General features: G+C 45.8%; 1 protein-coding gene across 2 annotated transcripts in view; it reads right to left on the reverse strand.

Moving 5' to 3' along the window:
* The window catches only part of TFCP2 (transcription factor CP2), an 81,193-nt gene that overhangs the window by 23,048 nt on the left and 33,141 nt on the right, over positions 1-25,004 (reverse strand). For both annotated transcript variants that reach the window (XM_069758621.1, XM_069758622.1), the window contains exons 7-10: positions 16,600-16,710; positions 16,165-16,253; positions 4,469-4,544; positions 1,581-1,674 (exon numbers count right to left, since the gene is read on the reverse strand). In XM_069758621.1, coding sequence (XP_069614722.1) covers positions 1,581-1,674; positions 4,469-4,544; positions 16,165-16,253; positions 16,600-16,710 — 370 coding nt within the window. The remainder of the gene's footprint in view (positions 1-1,580; positions 1,675-4,468; positions 4,545-16,164; positions 16,254-16,599; positions 16,711-25,004) is intronic.

Raw genomic sequence — 25,004 nt, forward strand, 5'->3', positions numbered from 1 at the left:
AAGGTGATTTTCTGGTTTTCTTTTCTCATTTTGACTCTCATAGTTGTAGTCTATCTATGATGTCAATTACAGGCCTCGCTCTTCTTTTTAAGTGGGGGAACTTGCACAATTGGTGGCTGACTAAATACTTTTTCCCCCACTGTATTCATGTATATTATAATCCTCCATGCTTTTAGCACAGAAGGCACCTCAAGCTCAGGAAGATGGCTCAGACCTTCACTGCAGGTGAGCCTCTGACCATATAGAGGGCTAAACTTGGGCAAAAGATTACTTCCTCTCTATAAAAGTGGCCACAAAGTTGTGGAGGAAACATCTGGAAGCAAAGTAAAATTGTAATTTTGTGTAGAACAGCACAATATCACTGCAGCAAAAATGATATTAACCAGCCAACCTATGCCTGATCAGGGATTTTCACAAAAATACAACAATAAAGCGCCGTGCTTTGTGAAGCTTAACACAGTAATTAAACAAGAGAATATAAAGTCTAGAAGTGTAGAAAGATTTGGTTGGATCTGCTAAGCTGGATAGCTCTGTAATTCTGTATACTTCTAAGGCCGCATTCACACATCTGCGGTATAGACTGCAATGCACAGAGTGGCCGCACGTCTCCTGACCCAGACTTGGCTGCCTTATATATGCCTATGAGGCTGTAGAGTTCAGGTTGGGAGACCCATGGCTGGTCCATGAATTACGGGCTGTGACAAGCGGATGGATGAGTGCAGTGTTGGTAAAAAAAAAAGCTGAGCACAAAAAAGAAACAACAGCTATCGCGATATTTGAGAAAACCTTTTGAAGACAATAAGGTTACACAGGAGCAAAAGTAGACATGCTAAATATGCAGGTGCCTACTGGATGCAGGCTTTTAAGAAAAGTGCTAGAAAATTTACAAAGCGCAGGAAAAAAAAAAATTCTATATACTTTTCCAACAATATTTAGTATCCTGGCACCACCATCGGGACACACTTGCATTACCTCTTTAGGAGAGCACCATTTTCAGTGGGGTTCCTCACATGAACACTGCAGCCAGTGTTTCTTACACTCATACAAAATGTGAACGCTGCAGCCGATCAATGTCCACTGATTGGGAGCATCATATGAGCGCGGTGGCCCATCAGTGGACGCTAATCTGCTGTAGGTTGACTGGCAGTAGGCCATCGTGAGGGCCCATGTGTAGATCATAGCAGACCAATAGGGGCTGCAATGCCCATATGGAAGGGGAGGATCAATATTACTTTATATTTTGTCACCTCTGAGTCCATTAATAATCGTCCAGTAATGGATATATTTATTCCTTCTATATAATCACCAAATATAAAGAACCAGCATCGGCTAAACATTACGTAAGCCATGACACACAGGAGCCGCTTCTGGTCACCGTATAGAGCATCTACGGCTTGAGGATCAGTTCAGTATTTGCCCTACCACCCCCATGAAGTAGTTTTTTTATGCTCAGCCTTTTTCACCCATATGGGACAGAAGTATACACAAGTGTACGGAGCTGGTGAGGAAGAGAAAGTAGGTTGCAGGTTGAGGGAATGTGAAACAGCACTGCATTAACACTTTTCCTCCTAGGGAGTTACCTGAGAAATTTGTGAATAGCCGCGAGAATGCAGCAAATCTATTTCTATGTAGCCACTGTTGTGCCTCCTGAGGGGTTGATGTAGGCAAGAGGTTCTACAAGAGAAATGCATAAAGAGAGCTCCACAAAACTCCATTCTATACATTATGTAACAAATCAGTGTCTCACTGAGAAGGGCATTTCCTCTTCTAGAAGACTGTTTAACCTGCAGAGAGGTTCTTGTGTGTGCCGCCACACCTTCACTGGTTCTCACTAAATGTCATATACAACATGTGTCCATTAATCCATATTAGTATACACACACAGGTGAGCAAACCAAAACCCCACCGGCCCTAAACAATGCACGTGTCGTCAAGGCCAAGTATGCAGCTACACACCTTCTGGACATGTGCCTGCTTCTGTGGACAGATGCTGCCTACACGGCAGACCGCATTTCTTCTCACACATGAACGGTACTAGGGCAGGAGGACAGCCGATTTGCTCATTATGTTATGCCTGTTCACTGAGCAAGTGTCAGACCTTTAATAAAGCCAGCCTTGGCCATATGAAGGAACTGCTGCCCATTTTATCTGTGGACTTGCACAGATAAAATCCACAGAGGAACACAGTAAAAAGCAAACCGATGAGATGTTACAGAACTTTCCCGTGCAGAATTTGTCCCCTCAGTGCAGGTTTTAACATCCGCAGTATGCAAACTACGTCAAATTTTCCACGGATTTTAATAACTAAATAATATACAATCAAATCTGCAAGTAATCTAGTGCTGCGGATTACCTGCAATATGAAGCAAGAACTCTCCCTCCCCAGGAGACTTGTCTTTGAGGTTCCTGCAGAAATAGTCTGCAGCATATCCAACACATGTGGACCCCATAAAAGTTATACACTACTTCTACATCACTCTAATTTAGCCATAAAATGGACCTTAACCCAAACGAGTGATAATGCAACAAACAAATACTACAATATATTGTGCCTATAAATAAAGGTGGATAGGCAGTATTATAACCTCTCACTCTTAAGATCGGCATCCCACAATAGGAACTTATATCGGGGAAAACTCAACCGAACATTTAAAATAAAATAATTTAAATAAAAACATTTATTATAATAAAATTAGACAAATGCTTAAAAATAATTAAAAAAGGACCTTTCAGTACATTTTTCGTGTTGAACTGGTCACACGATGTAACAGTGGCTGTAGAGTGGGATCATTTATTTTATTTTCACCTTTCCATTGCAGAGATATTTACAATCAAAGTATTTGGCACCTAGTAAGTTAATACCCACTTGGGCTTAACCGTTATCGGATGGTTTTCTCCCTGTATCACACAGACCAATCATGCGCAGGCAGCAACACAGCAGAAATAGAACCAGAACAGGTTTCTCAGTGTGTGAGATGTAATCACTCTTGTCTGCTGTACTCAAGTAAGGGGTGCTTCACACTAAGCGAGATCGCTAGCGAGATCGCTGCTGAGTCACAAGTTTTGTGACGCAACAGCGACCTCAGTAGCGATCTCGCTATGTTTGACACGTAGCAGCGACCAGGCCCCTGCTGTGAGATCGCTGGTCGTGTCGGAATGGCCTGGACCTTTTTTTGATCGTTGAGGTCCCGCTGGGTAGCACACATCGCTGTGTTTGACACCTTACCAACGACCTCGTTGACAGGACATCCCTCATTGAGGTCTGAATCGTCATGAAATAGCTGCCATGTGACATCGTTCTACAGGTCGCCGCATCGCTGCTGCGTCGTTGGGGAGATCTCACTGTTTGACATCTCACCAGCGACCACATAGCGACGCAGCAACGATCCCTGACAGGTCGTATCGTTGTCGGGATCGCTTTAGCGTCGTTAAGTGTGACGGGGCCTTAACTTTCACTCGCTCTGTAGGGAGAGCAGATACATTGCAGAACAAATGTTAGTTGCTTGAGCACAGCAGACATGAGTGTGATTACATCTCACACACACTGAGCAAACATGCTCTAAGCTATAGGTGTGTTAGTTTTCAGCTGTGTTGCTGCATGCTTATGATTGGTCAGAATCATACAGGGAGAAGAAATACACACCTCCAGTGAAAACCATCTGCCAACACTCACTTGGGCTTAACAAAACACTAACTCACTAGGTGTCAAATGCTACTACGCAAATAAAAAAAAAAAAAAAAAAAGGGTTTATGTCGCTCTTCACCCACCATTACATATGGTGTCTAATTCAACATGAAAAAAATTGGTCAAATGGAGTGAAATCTTTAAATGGAGTAGACAGCAATCTGTCCACTGGTTTGATGCACTAAGAAACCACTTAATTTTCCCCAATATTCTATAGATTGTAAGCTTGTATGTATGTTTTATATATGTTATATGCATGTAACTCTTTCCAGTGTAGAAAGCACTGGAAATAATGGTGCTTACTAGCTAATATTTTTGTTAAAGCATCAGCAAGCAGACATATCTGTTCAGAACTATTCTGGGAAGCCACCCTTCCAATACAACTCACAGCCCGATCGTAATGGATTCATCCTCACTGGCCTAAGACCAATATCCCATTTCTGGGCCTCACAAAGAGAGTAAGGAATGGCCACAGGTCTCCTGATACCAACTCAGTAGCCTCATAGGCATATATGAAGCTGTTGAGACCGGGTCAGGAGACCTGCAGCCAGCCCGTGCATAGCGGTCTGTACTTGGACTGTGAAACAGGAATGTGTGAAACCGGCTTACGATTGTAATGTAATTCTATAAGACCTACACAACGGTGCTTCTAGACAAGTTGGGTTCTGGTGGCAAAGTGTGGTATTACAGATCTCATCAAAACTGTATTTCACCATAGGTGCTGTGTAACAAGGTGGCCATGGCACAATCTAAGGCCTAGTCGAATATTAGTCAAATACGTACCTGAGTAGGGGTTATCGGTGAACTTACATCAATGATGGGTGCAGGGGGCTCAGGTTGGTGATTTGGCGAACCATTACTGGAAAACAAGGAAGAAATTATCCTTATGGATCATTAAACCTAGATACCTTCTTCATAAAAATGGACTATACGCAAAAAAATAATAAACAGTGAGCAGAAAACCCACTGTGGCTCTATAATATAAAGTCAATGTCATTTCAATGGCTCTATTGCCACCCCAAAACCACCCATACATTAGGTACTGTGGAATATTTGTCATAGAGGGAACATCCACATGACTTATCCTTAGAGGTCTTCAATATCAGATTAATGGGGGTCCTGGGTATCAACCCCCACCAATCCAGGAGGTTCCCGCAGCAGCTAGTACAGCGTATGGAGCCAGGACACCTCTTGTTCTGCAGCTCAGCTCACATTCACTTTAATGGGTGCTTTATGAAAGTCAGCTTATTTGTACGACAGCTCACAATGACTGACCTACAGCTCCTCTATATGGTGCTTGTAATGGTGACTATTTAACACAATTCATATTAGAGTCTAAGCACGTGTGGTCTTGTGTGGCTGCTATATACAGTAGATTACTTTTTACTTTTTTTTTTTTTTTTTAGGGAATGTGGTGGAGGGGGGGGGGGGGGGGGGTGTCAAGGAAGAGAAATCATTTTTCTACCAAAGACTAAGATACTAAATTGTGCGAGGACTATGGCAAGCTGTAAAACCAGGGGGTCAGCAATTGTTATATCATGATAATAACAGCTGCTGGTTATGAACATGGAAGTCCATCTCCTGCTAATTTTCCTACCCAGTTTTCTATGGAATATGCAATATACGGTAGTTAAGAAAAATGTCCCAATTCTACAATTCTATATAGCAACCCTATATCCGAATCATAATTGGGCCGGGGGTGATCTATGTACCCCAGCACTCCCACTCTTGGTCAATTATTTTATCTAGTTGTGGGGGGAAAAGCCAGCGATTCCTACCTAGCTACAAAGTCAAGGCCGCCTTACGTGTGGGCACACAATTACTTCATCATTTATTTCATCCCGAAACACTGGGGTGAAACATCGCACCTACATGTTCAAGGATTCGAATTTGTGAGTCCTCCAAAGAGAGTAGCTTACTGGATTCTATATTATTGATCCCAAATTATCTGAATAGTTTATTGGACATAGTAGATTTTTTTTTTTTTTACACCATTTGTGTCTCCTCCACCTCTTCTCCGCATGTTGATATTGTTGCCACGCTTATGATTTTAATTCTGTATTTGTCTATTTTACTTATTCCAAGATGCACACCTGTCCCTTACCTCCGTTTAGTATGGGGAAGCATTGCTTCTAGGAATGATCAATAAATTTAGCATTTCCCCGTATGTTCAGATTTATTACAATTTTTGTAGAACATTTCAATGTTAATGAAGGGTGTAGTGGTGAAAAAGATGCTAAGTTCATTAGAAGGGTTTGTTCGTCCTTCGGGTACAAGAATGCAATCACTATACAGTGGTGTGAAAAAGGAGATGTTTGTGTACTAACCGTAATATCTTTTTCTCCGAGGCAATCATTGGGGGACACAGGACCATGGGTGTTATGCTGCTTGCCACTAGGAGGACACTAAGTAAACACATAAAGAATTAACTCCTCCTCTGCAGTATACACCCCCTGACTGGCCAGTAATGACCCAGTTGGGTAGTAAAGCAGTAGGAGTATAAGAAAACCAAGACAAGCAAACTATGTCAAAACCGAGGAACAAACAACAACAAGCCAATAGGCTAACCGGGTGGGTGCTGTGTCCCCCAATGATTGGCTCGGAGAAAAAGATTTTATGGTGAGTATACAAAAAAATCTCCTTTTCTCCTACGCCTCATTGGGGGACACAGGACCATGGGAAGTCCTAAAGCAGTCCCTGGGTGGGGAGCAATTGCAATGCTAAAACCCCCATGTACCACTGGCTTACTGAGGTACCGCTGTCTGCTGAATGCGCCTGCCAAGGACAGAGTCTGCCGAAGCCTGGGTATGAACGTGATAGTGCTTCGTAAAAGTATGCAGACTGGACCAAGTCGCAGCTTTGCGCCTTAATCCCTGCTGGGACAGGAGTGTTCCTGATGCGGTAGGACTCCTGGATAGTTGAGCGAATCCACCTGGCTAGAGTGGCTTTTGAGGCAGCTAGACCTTTCCTATGTCCCTCCGGAAGCACGAAGACGACGTCCGACTGAGATATGTACCGCCGAAGAGCCCTAACTACATCAAGAGTATGGAGAGCTTTCTCGATAAGATGGGTTGGTGCCGGACAGAATGACGGCAAGACAATGTCCTCATTTAGGTGAAAAGAGGAGATGACTTTAGGTAGGAAAGAGGGAGAAGTCCTCAAAACTGCCTTGTCTGGGTGAAAAATCAGAAAAGGGGGTCGGCAAGAGAACTGCCAACTCAGAGACTCGCCTGATTGACGTAATCGCCACTAGAAAGACCACCTTCCACGAAAGAAGGGCCAGAGAGATGTCCTGCAATGGTTCGAAAGGGGCCTCCTGAAGAACTCCGAGAACCAAGTCGAGATACCATGAAGCCAATGGCATTCTATAGGGAGGGTCCACCAGGGAGACTCCTTGGATGAACGTCTTAACCGGCAGTCTGGAAACGATCTTTCGTTGAAATAGAACAGACAATGCGGACACTTGAGTGAGCCTAGGGCAACGCTGGACTCTAAACCTGATTGGAGGAACTCCAGAATGGACAGAATGGAAAACACCAGAGAAGAACGTCCATGCGCATTGTACCATGAAAAGAAGGTGCACCAGGTGCGATGATAAATGCGCATGGATGCGGGTTTCCTAGCACGAATAGTGGTAGAATAAACCCCTAGAGAGAATCCGGCTTGGGCTAAAATCCAGGATTCAACAGCCACGCCATCAAAGATGGGGCCCCGGAGTTCTGGTGGCAAATCGGGCACTGTGAGAAGATCCATGCGATATGGAAGCCGCCAGGGGACGTCGGCGACCATTTGGACGAGTTCTGCGTACCATGCTCAGCGCGGCCAATCCGGCGTGACAAGGATCACCGGTCTCCCCTCTGCCCTGATCTTCTTGATGACCCTCGGTAGCAGAGGAAGAGGAGCAAATAAGTATGGCAGCTGGAACCGATGCCACGACAGAACCAGAGCATCTGCTCCGATGGTGCAAGGATCGCGGGACCGAGCAATGAACTGGGGAACCTGGTTGTTTAGCCTTGAGGCCATGAGATCCACATCCAGCGTCCCCTAGCGAAGACAAATCTGCTGGAAGACTTCCGGATGGAGGGACCACTCGCCCGAGGCAAGAGCTTGGCGACTGAGAAAGTCCGCTTCCCAATTCTCCACACCCAGTATGTGGATCACCGAGATGAGTGAATTATTGGTCTCGGCCAAGCGTAGAATGTGGGTGACTTGGCGCATGGCCGCCCTGCTGTGGGTTCCCCCTTGCCGGTTGATATACGCCACCACCGTGGCGTTGTCTGATTGGATTCTGATGGGATGGCCTGCGAGAAGGTGGTGAAAATTGCGTAAGGCAAGTGTGATTGCTCGAATTTCCAAGACATTGATTGGGAGACGCGACTCTCGCGTGGACCAACAACCTTGTGCCGTGTGGTGATTGAAAACTGTGCCCCAGCCCAAAAGGCTGGCATCAGTGGTCACCACTAACCAGCGCACCGGGAGAAAGGACTTCCCTTGGTTCAGGGAGGACTGTAGCCTCCACCACCTGAGGGTCTGCCTGACCTGTGGGGAGAGGCGAAAATGATGGTCGAGGGAAAATGGACTTCTGTCCCTGGCTAACAGCAGCGCCTGTTGCAGGGGACGGAGATGGAACTGCGCAACCATTTTCCCGAGGGTGCGCATCGTGAAGCGAATGGAGTGAGGGACTGGGTGGGAGAGCTTGCGCGCTCCCTGTTGTAAGGACAAGACCTTCTCTGGAGGGAGAATGACTAACCCGCAGGAAGAGTTCATAATCATGCCCAGGAAGATTTGCTGAGCCGGCACTGGAGATGATTTCTCGAAGTTGATTTTCCAACCCAGGCGAGAAAGAATCCACGGTGATACTTAGACTCCTCGCAGGCAGAATGGGACGGACCCTTGATTAATAGGTCATCCAGATACGGAAGAATTACCACTCCCCGAGCGTGGAGAATGCCCATGACTACTGCCATGACCTTCGTGAAAACTCTGGGGGCAGTGGCGAGTCCGTAGGGCAAGGCCACAAACTGGAAGTGTTCGTCCTGCACTGCGAAGCGCTGGAACTGCTGATGAGAGGGAAAAATCGGGATGTGGAGATAAGCATCCTTGATGGTCTATGGATGCAAGGAACTCTCCTTTTTCCAGGGACGCGATAACGGAACGGAGCGAGTCCATCCTGAAGTGTCGAATCCGTACGAACTTGTTTAACAGCTTGAGGTCCAGTGTGGGCCGTAGAGTCCCGTCTTTCTTTGGGACCACGAATAGGTTCGAGTAAAACCCCCTGAACCTTTAGTCTCGAGGGACCGGAACGATGACACCGTCCCTTCGAAGCGCCTGTATGGCCTGAAGATCTGCTGCTCTTGATATGGGGGGAGAGAGCTGGAAGAAGCGTAAGGGGGGGGGGGGGGGAGTGAATGGAGGAAAACTTGATTTTGTACCTGGAGGACATGAGCTCTCTGACCCACTCATCGTGAACGACCGAGCACCAATTTTGACGGAACGAAAGAAGACGTCCGCCTACTTTGTCGGTGTCTGCCGGACACGTCGACCAGTCATTGTGTAGAAGGTTTAAGGGATGCGGATGCCGTAGGGCCAGGAGGTCTCGGTCTGGGTTTCCAGGAACGGTTAGGTCTGTATGAGACCTGGGGATTTCTGTCTCCCCGCCGTCCAGAACCAGGGGAAGTGGATGACCAACTGGAGTTGTTACGAAAGGACCGGAACCGAAACGGTTGTTGATTCCAAAAGGGCCTAGGTTGGTTTTTGCTGAGGAAGAAATTTACTCTTCCCTCTGGTGGCATCAGAAATGATTTGGTCTAGTTTCCATCCAAATAAACGACCAGCTTGGTAAGGTAAAGTCAGCGACTTTTTAGAAGCAGAATCTGCTCGCCAATCCCGGAGCCACAAGGCCCTCCTGATGGAGATTGCGTTTGCAGCCGCTTGCGCTGCGCAATTAGCCCGCATCAATGGAAGCGTTAACTACGAAGTCTCCGGCCTGAGCTATGTGGTTAGCGAGTCTGGTCACTTCTGGGGGAAGATTACTGTCGTGGACGGTAGAGGTTAACACCTCTGCCCAGGCAACCATTGCCTTAGCCACCCAGGTAGCAGCGAAAGATGGAAGGAGTGCTGCTCCTGAGGCCTCAAAGACTGAGCGAGCCAGGTAGTCAATTTGACGGTCAGAAGGGTTTTTGACTGATGAAACGTCGGACAGAGATAGGATTGTTTTGGATGTGAGTCGCGATATGGCAGGATCCACAGAAAGAGAGAGAAGCAACACCTTCATTAGGTCCTTGGAGAAAGGATATTTAAGCTTCCGTGGCCTTTTGAGCCATAAATCGCTTATCCGGGTGTTCCCTGTGTTTTTGGACAATGTCCTGAAATTCAGGGTGATTACCAAACATCTTTTGGATGCGTTTAGTCTTTTTAAAAGACACGGCGTGTTCCTGAGTGGATACAGATTCCTCGTCCACCATTAGCGTTTTGGTGACTGCCTCAAGGGAGTCAAGTTTCTCCTGACCGATCTTGGAGTCTTGGGTTAAAGATTCCTCCGACTCGTATCCCGAGTCATGTACGCTGCGACCCTCGGGGTAAGGGGAGCGAGAAGTTGAGCTCGTATATGCTGAAGCTCGAGCGTGTACGGGGGGCGAGGCATGGGTTATTTTCCTTGAACCCCGAGATTCCCTTAGTAGAGTACGCCCCCTGTGGTCGGACAGCCCCGTACCAGCGCCAGATTCCGCCTTGGCCAAAGAATTCATAGATCGTGACAAGGAAGCGACCCATTCAGGAGGGTTATGCTCGGCGGGGGTCGGTGGAGACATTGGAGATGGAGGCAGAAGGCGGCTGCGCACAGGCCGGGTCACAGTTCTGGCACAAAGGAGGCACGTGGCAAAGCAGAATTGCAAGTGGCACATGAAGTAAAAAAACAGTGTGCTTTTTATTGCTCCTTTTTGCCTCCTTAGATTGAGACATAGTGTATGTCTATTCTCTCCAATAAACTGCAATAACAGGGCTATGGGTGCAGAGAAGGGGTTAAGCTTTTCCCTATTGTGGAGCAGCTTACCCACGGTCCTATGCTGGTGTCCCCAGGGAGGAAGAGAGAAGATTGCGCCTTCAGCTAGCGCTTTCGGCTGATTACCCCGCAGAAGCGGAGTCCCAAGATGGCGGCCGAGGTTTGCAGGACTCTTCTCGTTCAGAGCGAGAAGCGCCTGAGTAGTGGGCGGGGCCCCGGCGGTGAGCAGGGATTTCAACTGCGGCCTAGTCTGGCTGAAAAAGCCGGGGACTAAATTTATAGTGCCTGCTGGTGGGGCGCGCCGGCGGGCTGCAACGTAGTGCCGAATGTTCGCCGCTGGCGACCAGGCTGCGGCACCTCTCCCCAGGTACCCGGACCGCACCTTCCCACGCAGGCAGCGTGAGGAAGGAAAGTACTCACTACCACCAAGCAGAAATGCAGCCTCCACTGCGAGGGAATAAGCTCAATCGGTCCTCCCTTTGCCCTCTGTCCATCTTCATATGTGCCCGACGCAGGAGACTTACAGTTGTGCATGCCGCAGGGGACTTACGGCTACTGTGGGGACTACGTGATGCCGAGGTGAGGGCTTGATTGCGGTGGAGCCCGGGAGATGCACATAACAGCCCATACTCTATGTGCTCGCCATCTTACAGTGGGGAGATCGGGACCGTATAGGAACAGTCGCCCTAGTGTAGATTAGGCGTGCCCCAGTCGTCACAGGAGAAGTACGGGGAGGTATACTCGCCATGCTCGCCTGTTGATGGTTCGGGGGAGAGCAGACCCTAAAAAGGAATCAGTCGCCCCCTTCACTCCGTTAATTAAAAAATAAAAATTAAGAAAATAAAAACGGTGGGGTCTGAAAACAGACTCAAGTGCCTCCTACAGACACTAAGCAAGAACTGGGTCATTACTGGCCAGTCAGGGGGTGTATACTGCAGAGGAGGAGTTAATTCTTTATGTGTTTACTTAGTGTCCTCCTATTGGCAAGCAGCATAACACCCATGGTCCTGTGTCCCCCAATGAGGCGTAGGAGAAAAGTGTTTGCCCCCTCCATGATTTCCTATTTTGAACGTTTGTCACACTTAAAATGTTGCAGATCAAAAATATATTTAACCCCTTAATGACAGCCAATACGTCTTTTAACTGACCTGACATATAAGAGAATAGCCTCCCCATACAGTTAACAATCTAGCATCTGTCGGTTGTGTACTATAGCTGACAACTTGCTGTATCAGCCACGATCAGTGTTTGCACCGTCCAGATCTGTTTAACCCCTTAGATGCTGCTGTAAATAGTGACTACATCATTATATATGGTTAACAGAGTGTGGGGGCTTCCTCTTTATCCCAATTGGTGCCCTCAGATCATGATTGTGTGATCCTGATGTTTGCCGTGGCAATTCATGACCAAATAGCGGCCTTAGAGTCTGACGGCTGTAGTAATCTGTTCAGAAGTTAGAGGCATTTAGGTGGTAAAAATACACATTTTCACTTTTGTCATACCACTTTGCATTAATTCCTGTAAAGCACCTGAAGGGTTAATAAACTACCTGACTGCAGTTTTCAATATGTCAGGGGGTGCTGTTTTTAAAATGGTATCACGTTTGGGGATTTCCCAATATATGAGACACCTAAAGTCACTTCAAACATGGATAAGTCCCTAAAAAAATAAATTTAGTAAATTTCCTTGAAAAAATGAAAAATTGCTGCTACATTTTTAAACCTCATAAAATGCTAACAAAATAAAAATAACATTTTACAAATGATGCTGATGTAAAGCCGACATGTGGGAAATTTTATTTATTAATGGTTTGCTGTGGTATGACCATCTGGATTAAACGGATAATCATTCAAATTTTGAAATTTGCTAATTTTTTAACATTTTTCTAAAATTTTTGATATTTTTTAAAAATAAACACAAAACATTGACCTAAATTTACCATTATCATAAAGTATAATGTGTCACGAAAAAACAATCTCAAAATCACTGGGATTTGTTGAAGCGTTGCAGAGTTATTACCACATAAAGTGACACTGGTCAGATTTTAAAAATTTGGCTCCGTCACTAAGGGGTTAAATATTAGACAAATATAACACAAGTAAACATAAAATGCAGTTTTTAACCCCTTAATGACCGCCAATACGTCTTTTAACTGACCTGAGATATAAGAATAGCCTCCCCATACAGATGACAATCCAGCATCTGTCGGCTGTACACTATAGCTGACAACTTGCTGTACCAGCCACGATCAGTATTTGCGCCTTCTAAATCTGTTTAACCCCTTAGATGCTGCTGTCAATAGTGACTACATCCTTATAAATGGTTAACAGAGTGTGGGGGCTTCTTCTTTATCCCAATTGGTGCCCTCAGATCATGATTTTGTTGTCCTGATGTTTGCGATGGCAATTCATGACCAAATAGCAGCCTTAGAGTCTGCCGGCTATAGTAATCTGTTTAGAAGTTAGCAACATTTAGGTGGTAAAAATACACATTTTCATTTCTGTCATGCCATTTTGCATTAATTCCTGTAAAGCACCTGAAGAGTTAATAAACTACCTGACAGCAGTTTTCAATATGTTTAGGGGTGCTGTTTTTAAAATGGTATCACGTTTGGGGGTTTCCCAATATATGGGACCCCTAAAGTCACTTTAAACATGGATAAGTCCCTAAAAAAATAAATGTGGTAAATTTCTTTGAAAAAATGAAAAATTGCTGCTACATTTTTAAACCTCCTAAAATGCTAACAAAATAAAATAACATTTTACAAATGGTGCTGATGTAAAGCAGACATCTGGGAAATGTTATTTATTAATGGTTTGCTGTTGTATGACTATCTGGATTAAAGGGATAATCATTCAAATTTAGAAAATTGCTAATTTTTTTAACATTTTTCTCAATTTTTTTATATTTTTTATAAATAAACAAAAAATGTTGAACTAAATTTACCATTATCATAAAGTATAATGTGTCACGAAAAAACAATCTCAAAATCACTGGGATTTGTTGAAGCGTTGCAGAGTTATTACCACATAAAGTGACACTGGTCAGATTTCAAAAATTTGGCTCGGTCACTAAGGGGTTAACCCTGCTGTTCTGTTGGTCAAAAATGACCGACTTTGAACTTCAATATTCTTTAAAATATTCAAGATGCGGCTCTGAAACCCGTGGCCGACCGACCCATCCTCATTTAAGTCAATCAACCACAAGTTTCAGAACCGCATCTTGAACACCCCAAAAAATACCAAAGTTCAAAATAGGTCTCCCCAGACCGAACAGAACAGCAGGGTTAAATGAAGGGGAAAAGAAATCCAAACCTACAAATCCCTTTGTGAAAAAGTGATTCCCACCCCCACTTAAAAATAATTTAGCTGTGGTTTATCACATCTTTGGGAAGAAGAGTTTAAATTCCCTAGCCACACGCAGGTCTGATTACTGCCACACCTGTTGTTAATCAAGAAATCACTTAAATAGTACCAGCCTGACAAAGTGAACTAGACCAAAAGGTCATGAAAACATCATTCCGCAATCCAAGTCATTGAGATCTAACAGTCTGGAAAAACATTATAAAGACATTTCTATAGCTTTTGGGCTCCAACTAACCACAGTCAAAGCTATTATCCACAAATGGCAAAAAGTGGAACAGTGGTGAAGCTTCTCAGGAGTGGCTGGCCGACCAAAATTACCACAAGAGCGCAGTGATGACTCATCCAAGAGGTCACAAAACACCATACAACAATATCCAATGAACTGAAAGCTTCACTTGCTTCAGTTAAGGCCAGTGTTCATGATTCCACCATAAGAAAGACTGGGCAAAAATGGCCTGCATGGCAGAGTTCCAAGACGAAAACCACTGCTGAGCAATACGAACATAAAGACTCGTCTCAGTTTTGCCATAAAACATCTTGATGATCCCCAAGAATTTTGGGAAAATACTGTGTGAACTGACAAGACACAACTTGAACTTTTTGGAAGGTGTATGTACCATTAGAAATGGCGTAGAAGTAAGACAGCATTTTAGAAAAGGAACATCATACCAACAGTAAAATATGGTGGTGGTAGTGTGATGGTCTGGGGCTGTTTTGTTGCTTCAAGAGCTGGAAGTCTTGCTGTGGTAAATGGAAACATGAATTCTGCTGTCTATCAAAAAACCCTGAAGGAGAATATCTGGCCATCTGTTCGTGACCTCAAGATGACGTGCACTTAGGTTATGCAGCAGGACAATGATCCAAAACACACCAGCAAGTCCACCTCTGAATGGTTTATCAAACAAAATTAAGACGTTAGAGTGGCCTAGTCAAAGTCCTGACCTTAATTCGATTGAGATGGTGTGGCATGACCTTAGAAAGGCGTTTCATGCTCAGAAACCCTCCAATGTGGCTGAATTACAACAATTCTGCAAAGATTTGTGGGCCAAAATTCCTCTAGGGTGTTGTAAAAGACTCATTGCCAGTTATCGCAAACATTTGATGTTGCTGCCAAGGGAGGCCCAACCAGTTATTAGGTTTAGGGGCAATAACTGTTTCACACAGGGCCCTGTAGGTTTGGATTTCTTTTTCCCTTAATAATAAAGACCTACATTTAAAAAGTGCATTCTATGTTTATGTGTGTTATCTTTGTCTAATATTTAAATTTGTTTAGTGATCCGAAACATTTACGGTAAGTGTGACAAACATGCAAAAGATTTGGAAATCAAGAAGAGGACAAACACTGTATGTGTGCACTGCGCACTAAGGATTCCCCGTTGCCAATCGTCCGTAAATATGCGATTTGAATACATGCAGTCATGTGCCAACGAGACATGCACAGCCTCGCTCAAACCAAGTGTATTGAGCGAGGCTGGACAAATCTACTCGAAAAGTGGCTAGGTATGCAAACTGCAGGCTTGCAATCACGACTGCCTGCGCCTGGAACATTGTGAAGATTCACAAGTCACATAGGGCACAAAGTCACAGTCAGTCATTCACTCTAAGGCTAGGGATGCACGGCAATTAATGAGTGAGGTATTCATCTGAAATACAACTAGTCAGTGACTAGAGTAACATTAGTGACATAAGTTACACCACTAAAACGGTGTTGACTAAAGATGAATTCGCTGGGCGCCACACCCCGTTCACTGTGGAAGTGCCAAAAGTAGCAACATTTTTGGGGGCATCTCCACATTGCCAAAAATTTTGCAACCTTTTAAAGTGCTTTACGATACTAAACAGTGATGAATCCGGTCCTGTGTCTATTAAGAGCTCTGTGTTCTACCTCAAAACGCGCAAGTGTATACTGTGTCTTGTGATGGTACACTGATACACTTTTAAAGGAGAAATGATTAAAGACAAACTTTGAAAGGATATCTGCAACACTGAGCACAGCGCTGATCCCGCTCGTTCTTCTATTCCAGGCTGCGGCTCTGGATGAAGGGGTAAATCAACATTTTCAACTACATAGATGCATTTAGTCATATGTAGAATGGAAGAAGGAGAAAACTTACCCTTCACTAATTGTAAAACTATTGTGTGAACTGTTGAATCCAGGCGAGGGAGCATTGGGGACATATGTGATCTCAGGCCACGGCGAGCACTAAAAAAACACAAAGATCCAGTAGAAATGATCACAACTGAAGCCATGGAGTTATCTGCGGCCATTCAGCCAGAACCTTCATTGTGTACTTCCATAGGATACACATCTGTCCCGGTAATGTGATGTGATGTAGAGGACAGAACTGTATTCTCTGGAAGTACACACTGTTCACACTAAATGACAAAAAGCAGAGATCCTGAAAATCATGAAGAATTAAGAGAGAAAGGATACTGGAACATTGTACATACAATTTTAATGTTTATGGCGGCTGAGATGTATTTAGGAGCCAGGAAAGAACAGAGACTATTTGACAACTGCATAGGAAACATTGTAATAATCCTTTCACCTCTGTTAAAATGGTGGTCTCATAGGAGGGCTGATATTTCTCCTTCTCTTGTGGCGTTCGCTTTTCCATCTTTTCCCGGTCCGTTTTCTGTTTACGGTCTGCTCCTTTAGGCTACAAGAGTATTAAACACACAAAATACTGTTTTACTGCTGATTAATTGTACGTTACAGTGATGCTATTCCAGAGATGGTCATTGATCGTGATGGGCGAACCAGAACACTGACTTCTCCTGGAAGTCTGCGTTACCGGTTGGGTTCGGCAGCCCAAATACAGCTTGCAGCACAGTCAGTCAATCAACAAGCTTTTCCGATGTGGGCAATTTCGGCCTCATCACAGCCATGCCAAATATTAACACTATTTTGATCAAATAAGCATAAAAGCCATTACGACAAGGTGTACCCATTGGGATGGCCTTACCAATCTCTAATATTAAAACCTTAACACACACTATTGCATATAGCTACTTCGAAAGCAAGGACTTTTATTTGTGCTGACCTACAACAACATCGGAGATGTGTTAATAAAGGTTAAACCTTCCCGCTGATATCCTGTTAATTTCATTGTAGTCAGCGAGATAGCATCGGATGGCCAGTTTATCAAAATGGCACCTGACATAGATGGGCATACAAAACAGAAGTGCACCCACTGAGCTCCACTGAGGCTGGAAGGTCTATGGAGACAATATAGTGGATGTGAGGAGAACAGTGAGGCAGTGGGTGATGTGCTTCAACACTGGTGAAAAACAAGCCATGTCCCGGCATCCTGCAGAGCTCTCAAAATGAAGAGCTCCTTGATCAGCTCACCCGTACAAATGGGCGGATTATGACCTGCGTACAGAGCTTAATGCTGGCTTTAATGTATTGAAATACGTACGCTACTCACCTGGTAGCAGTGTTTTTTCAGGAGCCATGACAGCACAACGAGAGAGGGGATCCGCCCTTCAGGAACAGGAAACCTCAGACATAAAAGGGCGGCACCTCACTCACCCGCCAGTTGGTTTACAGAGTATGAAAGGACCTTCTAGGTTAGTAGCACATAAACAATATTAATATATGGTACAATTCACCCAGTGAATAAACTTAGGAATTTTTCTAAAGGAAGTGTTGAACCCATAAACAAAGAGGGTAGGGAATATAAGGGTGCTGTCATGGCTCCTGAAAAAACACTGCTACCAGGTGAGTAGCGTACGTATTTATTCAGTCGCCATGACAGCACAACGAGAGACTTTCAGAGAAGTGAAAAAGTGACTAGGGAGGGATAATAGCTTCCAGCACCCTTCTCCCAAACGTGAGGTCGGAGGAGCCACCTAGATCTAATCTATAGTGTCTAAGAAAGGTGGATGGAGAAGACCATGTGGCCGCCTTACAGATGTCCTCAATCGATACTTCTGCTCTCTCAGCCCAGGATGTGGCTACCGCACGAGTGGAGTGTGCCTTTATACCTTCTGGAATTTCCACGCCACCTGCGGTATAAGCAAGAGATATCGCCTCCCTAATCCATCTGGCTAGGGTATTTTTTGATACTCTAAGTCCCTTCCTAACCCCCTGGTAGGATAAAAATAAAGCGTGGTCTTTTTTCCAGGTGTCTGTTACCGAAATGTATTTGAGAAGGCACCTACGTACGTCCAAACAATGAAATCTCTGCTCCTTATTGTTAGAGGGATTAGGACAAAATGAAGGTAGGATCACCTCCTGGGATCTATGAAATTTTGAGGCAACCTTTGGAAGATAAAGAGGGTCAGGCCTCATCACCACTCTATCTTCCAAAAATTGCATATATGGACGTTGCCTGGATAATGCCTGAAGATCACTAACCCTTCTTGCCGATGTAAGGGCAACTAAGAGGGCTGTTTTGACCGACAGGATCTTGATTGGAACAGAGTCAATAGGCTCGAACGGAGCTTGTGTTAGAGCCGAGAGCACAAGATTTAGATCCCATGGCACTATCTTTTGTTTAACAACCGGCCTGGATCTGGTGACCGCTTTGAAAAACCTTGTTATCCAGTGATTACTGGCTATGTTGGAATTATATAGTGCCCCTAGAGCTGAAACCTGAACTCTAAGGGTGCTGGTGGCTAAGCCTAACTCTAGGCCCTTCTGTAAAAATTCTAGGATTTGAGCAATATCAGGTTTTTGATTGATTTGTGCTCCTGAACTTGATAGGAACTTCCTCCATACCCTAACATAAATGCTAGTCGTGGAGGCTTTCCTACTTTTAAGTAGAGTATTTACAAGATTTTGGGAGAATCCCTTTCCTTTCAGAAGTGACCTCTCAAGTTCCACGCTGTCAGGTGCAAGTTGGTTACTCGTGGATGCAAGACTGGACCCTGGGAAAGGAGGTCCGGTATTTCTGGGAGGATCCATGGCTGGGAAATGGACATGCTTCTCAACCATGGGAACCATGACCTTCTGGGCCAGAACGGGGCTATTAAAATCACTCGGGCTCCGTCTTCCCGAATTTTCCTCAGAACTATAGGAATGAGATTCAGAGGAGGGAAAGCGTAGGCGAGACTGAAATTCCAGGGGATCAGAAGAGCGTCGACTGCGTACGGGTTGTCCCTTGGGTCTAGGGAACAGAATTGATGGAGTTTCTTGTTTCCTCGACTGGCAAACAGATCTATCTCTGGACATCCCCACAACCGTACGATCTGATTGAAGACAGCCGGTTTTAGAGACCAGTCCCCTTGTTTGAGCTCGTTGCGGCTTAAGTAATCGGCCATGGTATTTAGATTTCCCTTTATATGAAGGGCCGTAAGGGAGAGCAGGTGATTTTCGGCCATCTGAAAAATATGATTTGTAACGTTCATTAATGACCTAGACCGTGTACCTCCTTGGTGGTTCACATAAGCAACGGTCACCTGGTTGTCAGAGAGTAGTCTAACATGTCTACCCTGCAGAGGTATAAGGAACCTATCTAAGGCGCGTTCCACCGCCATCAATTCCTTCAAATTGGAGGACGTGTCTCGCTCCGATTGGGACCACAGACCCTGAATGTAATTGTCTTCCCAGTGTGCCCCCCAACCCGTGGGGCTAGCATCAGTTGTTATCACCCGTGTTATCTGATTTGTCCAAGGTACACCTCTACGAAGATTAGGGATGTGCGTCCACCAACTTAGGGAACCCGTGGCGTCTACAGATAGGGAAAATTTTTTATCAAGGTTAGCGCCCAGCCGCCGAAAATTATGCAGAACATCCCATTGCAGAGACCTGGAGTGAAACTGTGCCCACATCACCGCCGGAAAACAAGAAGTAAGTGAACCTAAGAGTGACATAGCATTTCTTAAGGAGACTACGGGATTATTAATTGCTCTGGAGGCCAGCCGACGAATAGAATCGACTTGAGTCTGGCAGGCGACATTCCTGCTGACCCGAATCCACCGTAAGACCCAAAAACTGCTGTGACGTTGAGGGCTGAAGACGCGACTTTTTGAGATTGATAATCCATCCTAAGTTGTGTAATGCTGCTATCACTTTCTCCAACTGCTCTTTACAGTGTGACTCTGAACGCCCAACAATCAATAAATCATCCAGGTAGGGAATTATTAGTATGTTTTGCTCATGAAGGTGTGCCATAACCTCTACCATAATCTTAGTGAAAACCCGAGGTGCGACTGCAACACCAAAGGGGAGTGCCTGATATTGAAAGTGCTCTACTGTGCCGGCAAGAGAAACCGCCACCCTGAGAAAGCGCTGATGAGTTGCATGTATCGGGACATGGTAATAGGCGTCTTTCAGATCTAAGACAACCATGAAGCAATTGTGAAAAAGAAGCTTTATTGCCGACTTCACAGATTCCATTTTAAAGGATGGGACCCGCAGGAATACATTCAGGCCCTTTAGATTGATGATGGTACGATATGATCCATCTGGCTTCTTTATCAGGAATAAAGGGGAGTAAAACCCCGTACCTTGTTCCTTCGTAGGTACTTTAACGAGAACCCCCTTTCTTTGGAGATCTCGAACTTCTGACTCCAACGCCAATTGTTCTGCGGGAGAAGAACGGATAGGGGTTAATTTAAATTTGTCCTGGGGGGTATGGTGGAATTGGAACTTTAACCCCTCTTTAATGATACTGAGTATCCATGGACTATTGGTGATTTTCAACCAGGCTGGGTAGAAGGCCAACAGCCTACCGCCCACCTGGTCCGCCAGTCATTGAGGCTTTTTAGAGTCTCTAGAGGAGTTAAACATATAACCTCTACCTCTTCTTCTATAAGAGTTATATCTGGTCGAATCTCTATTTGAATCTCTGTCCGATCTTCGGCGATACAGCCCTCCTCTGTTGTAGTCTCGTCTATAGAAGGGTCTTGTTAGAAGAGGGAATCGCTTTTTATTGTCACCTGCTTTTTCTAGAAGCTCATCCAGGACTGGGCCAAACAAATGAACCCCCTCACAGGGGATGCCACATAGTTTCGATCTGGCCTGTAAGTCTCCTGGCCAGCCTTTTATCCAAAGAGCTCTACGTGCCGCATTAGACAGTGCTGATGACCTTGCAGCTAGCCTAACGGAATCGGCTGACGCATCCGAAAGGAAGGCTGCTGCATCCTGAATCATAGACATAGATGATAGGATCTCGCACCTAGGAACCTTATCCTTGAGCTGGTCTTCTAGATTACCCAACCATACCATCAACGACCGGGCAGTGCAGGTGGCCGCAATCGCCGGTCTCAGGGAACCTGCTGATGTTTCCCAAGCTCCTTTAAGGAATACCTCAGCTTTCCTATCAAGCGGGTCCTTTAGGTTTCCCAGATCCTCAAATGGGAGAGACGTTTTTTTACAAGCTTTGGCCACCGCCGCATCCAGCTTCGGGACCTTGTCCCAGGAGGAAGAAGCCTCTTCCTCAAAGGGATATCTTCTTTTGAATGCTGGTGGGAGTGACCCCTTCCTTTCGGGTTTCTTCCATTCTCTCGTAATCAGTGATTTAACTTTATCAACTACCGGAAATACTCTTTTGGATTTGCGATCTATGCCTTTAAACATTATGTCCTGAATGGAACATTCCGCCTGGGTCTCCTCAATGCCCATGGTGTTGTTGACAGCTTTGACTAAGCGGTTAATCCTATCAAGTGATAGACAGGCTCGACTAGATTCCATGTCCTCTGATGATGATGACGGATGAGAATCCGAGCTTACACCACCCGTGTCTGAATCCACATCTGAGGCTGGGGATAATATCTCCTTCCTCTTTTTTGAAACTGACTTCTGAGACCTCATGGAATCTCTGACCTCCTGTCTAACCAGATCCCTAAGAGTAGACGTAAGGTCAGGGGCCTCGTCCTCAATTAACCGTTGAATGCAGATGCTACACAATTTCTTTTCATGTCCATCTGGAAGTGGCTCCGTACAGATGGCACACTCCCTATGTTTGGATTTGGACACAGATTTCCTCCCGTAATAAGGAGAGAGGGAATACAAGGAGGGACAGCTATCAGAAACGTACTTTCACGAAGCTCACTTACCCATCCCTGCAGCGAAAGGTACCGTGATCGGGGGGTCCTTCTTAGCCGGAGATCTCTTACGGCCTGAGGACTTAGTTGGTTTCTGAGCCTCTTTAGCTCTACCAGCGCGACTACTGCCACTAGAACGCCGCTGGGAGCTGCTCAAAGGCTGTTCAGGTTGCTGCTGCTGCTCACCGCCCAGCTGCGGTGTTCCTTCCAGAGACTCCATATTGGAAATGGTGGACAGGAACAAGCTGTGGCTTCAGTACGCCGTTTAAATTCCTCCCCCTGGGTACCACCCCCGGATGGGGGCCAGCAGGGAAATCACTTGCCGACGACCGGTACTGCGCTGGTAGGGTCGTGACCGCTAGGCGTCCGCTTAAAGCGCTGGACCCCTCGTGGCCAGGAAATCCCTCCCCAGACGCCGGGCGCCGCCATTAGCCCGAAGAAGTCGCTACCGCGCATGCGCGGCCGCGTCATCGCCCCGCGCCGCTCGCGACGTCATCCGGACACACCTCTTCCGGACGCCGCTGCGGCGCTGAGAGCGGACGCGCCGGACAAGGACGGCAGCTCTCCCTAGCCACCGCAGACCCCGGCGCAAGCGGCGGACCGACCCCGGAGGCCCCAGCAGAAGCGGCACCCTGGAGACCCCCAGGTAAAAAGCAGCTGTCGTAGAAGCAAGGCCCTTAATGCCTCGGGCCGCTTCCTCCTGCCGACACCTACACCAACAGTACCCCTGCCGTGTGGTGCTTCCATCTACCTGACCAGGCCGAGGTAGGGGGACCCCGCTACCTGCATCGGTCTGTCAGGCGTGGGATAAATTCTTTCTTCGACCCTCTTCTCGGGGCCTGTCTGAAGAGGTTCCACTGTCAGGGACAGGAAACCAACTGGCGGGTGAGTGAGGTGCCGCCCTTTTATGTCTGAGGTTTCCTGTCCCTGAAGGGCGGATCCCCTCTCTCGTTGTGCTGTCATGGCGACTGAATAAAAAGATGTTGGCAATGTTGGGTATTGCAAAACGTGCCAGGTACGTCCTGCTATAGTACTGGAACCGAAAGAGCATCGAATGCAAATCTATGGGCACCTGATGGACAGACGAGCACACTGCACATTGGGCTGGATTGTCCTACCACATCTGCCATATAGTCCGCATTTGGCGCCTTCAAACTTCCAACTCTTTGGGCCAATGAAAGATGGATTACAGGCGTAACAACTCCCAGACAATAAAGCCGTCATCGCAAGTGTAAAAGAAATCATGGCTTGCCTCTGCTGGTTCAGATTTTTACGAGCGTGGCATGCAGGCTCTTGTTCAATGTTGGTGAAAACACTTTATGTTGCTGAAATCTTACTCAACTGTCTTGTAGTGTCCATTTAAGTAAAAAGGAGGCATTCATTTTGGATCAACCCTCATAGCCATACAATGGCTGTATCTGTGATATACGTGGTACAATCTCTCCGTACATAAAATGATGGGGGTTGGAGTACTGCAACACAGTGATCATATTTGTCCGCTCAAATGGTTAAAACCATTTCCAAAGCAGGTCCACGGTGCTAAACAAGCAACTAAATTAACAGGCAGGCTTTACATTAATAACTCCAGCCAGCATGCCTAATGAATTCCTCAAGGAACTGCGAACGTTGTCCTTGACCCAAGGTCGCACAAAAGAAATATCTTAGTCTTAAAATTAAGACTCACACGCAGAAAGTCCTTAAAGGCATACACACTTGTGTTACAGTCTTCTATGAATGTAAAGTGAAAATATGATTACTACTACACGAGTTGAACTCATGCATGCCCTTGGCATGGCAGTATTAAAACTGAAGATTGACATTAAATTTAAATTAAATGTTCTGGTTAATCTTAAAAGAAATGAAAAAACATTAAACAGATGTGAATACAACCGAAAATGCAGCCTGGACAGTAAACATGAACAGTATTTTCCACAAAATATGTCACAGCCTTTGGAGCGGAACCGCTGTGAACTAAAATTTGTTTAACCTTCTCTATTACACACTACCCCAATTATTCAATTTTTGTACTTGCATAATTAATTCCAGGATCTCTTTTTTTCCTTTCCAAGCTGCAATATTGTTTTAAAAATTATTTAAGTGGAATCTTTTTAGTTCATGCAGCTCAGAGGATGGAACAAGGAAGGCCAGAGTCGCTGATCTAAAAGGGAACCTTTCAGTTGATTCATGCTGCCCAAGCCACAGGCAGCGTGAATCAGAGCCTGGCCAAGATTGCAGCACCACAGGCAGCATCAATCAGAGCCTGACCACGATTGTAGCACCACAGGCAGCATGAATCAGAGCCTGACCACGATTGTAGCACCACAAGCAGCATGAATCAGAGCCTGACCACGATTGTAGCGCCACAGGCAGCATGGATCAGAGCCTGGCCACGATTGTAGCACCACAGGCAGCATCAATCAGAGCCTGACCACGATTGTAGCACCACAGGCAGCATCAATCAGAGCCTGACCACGATTGTAGCACCACAGGCAGCATGGATCAGAGCCTGGCCACGATTGTAGCACCACAGGCAGCATGGATCAGATCCTAGCCACGATTGTAGCACCACAGGCAGCATCAATCAGAGCCTAGCCAAGATTGCAGCACCACAGGCAGCATCAGAGCCTGACCACAATTGTAGCACCACAGGCAGCATCAATCAGAGCCTGACCACAATTGTAGCACCACAGGCAGCATCAATCAGAGCCTAACCACGATTGTAGCACAAGAGGCAGCATCAATCAGAGCCTGACCACAATTGTAGCACCACAGGCAGCATCAATCAGAGCCTGACCACGATTGTAGCACCACAGGCAGCATCAATCAGAGCCTAGCCAAGATTGCAGCACCACAGGCAGCATCAATCAGAGCCTGACCAAGATTGCAGCACCACAGGCAGCATCAATCAGAGCCTGACCACGATTGTAGCACCACAGGCAGCATGAATCAGAGCCTGACC

Source organism: Ranitomeya imitator, chromosome 3 (genome assembly GCF_032444005.1).
Source record: "Ranitomeya imitator isolate aRanImi1 chromosome 3, aRanImi1.pri, whole genome shotgun sequence".
NCBI classification, from domain to species: domain Eukaryota; kingdom Metazoa; phylum Chordata; class Amphibia; order Anura; family Dendrobatidae; genus Ranitomeya; species Ranitomeya imitator.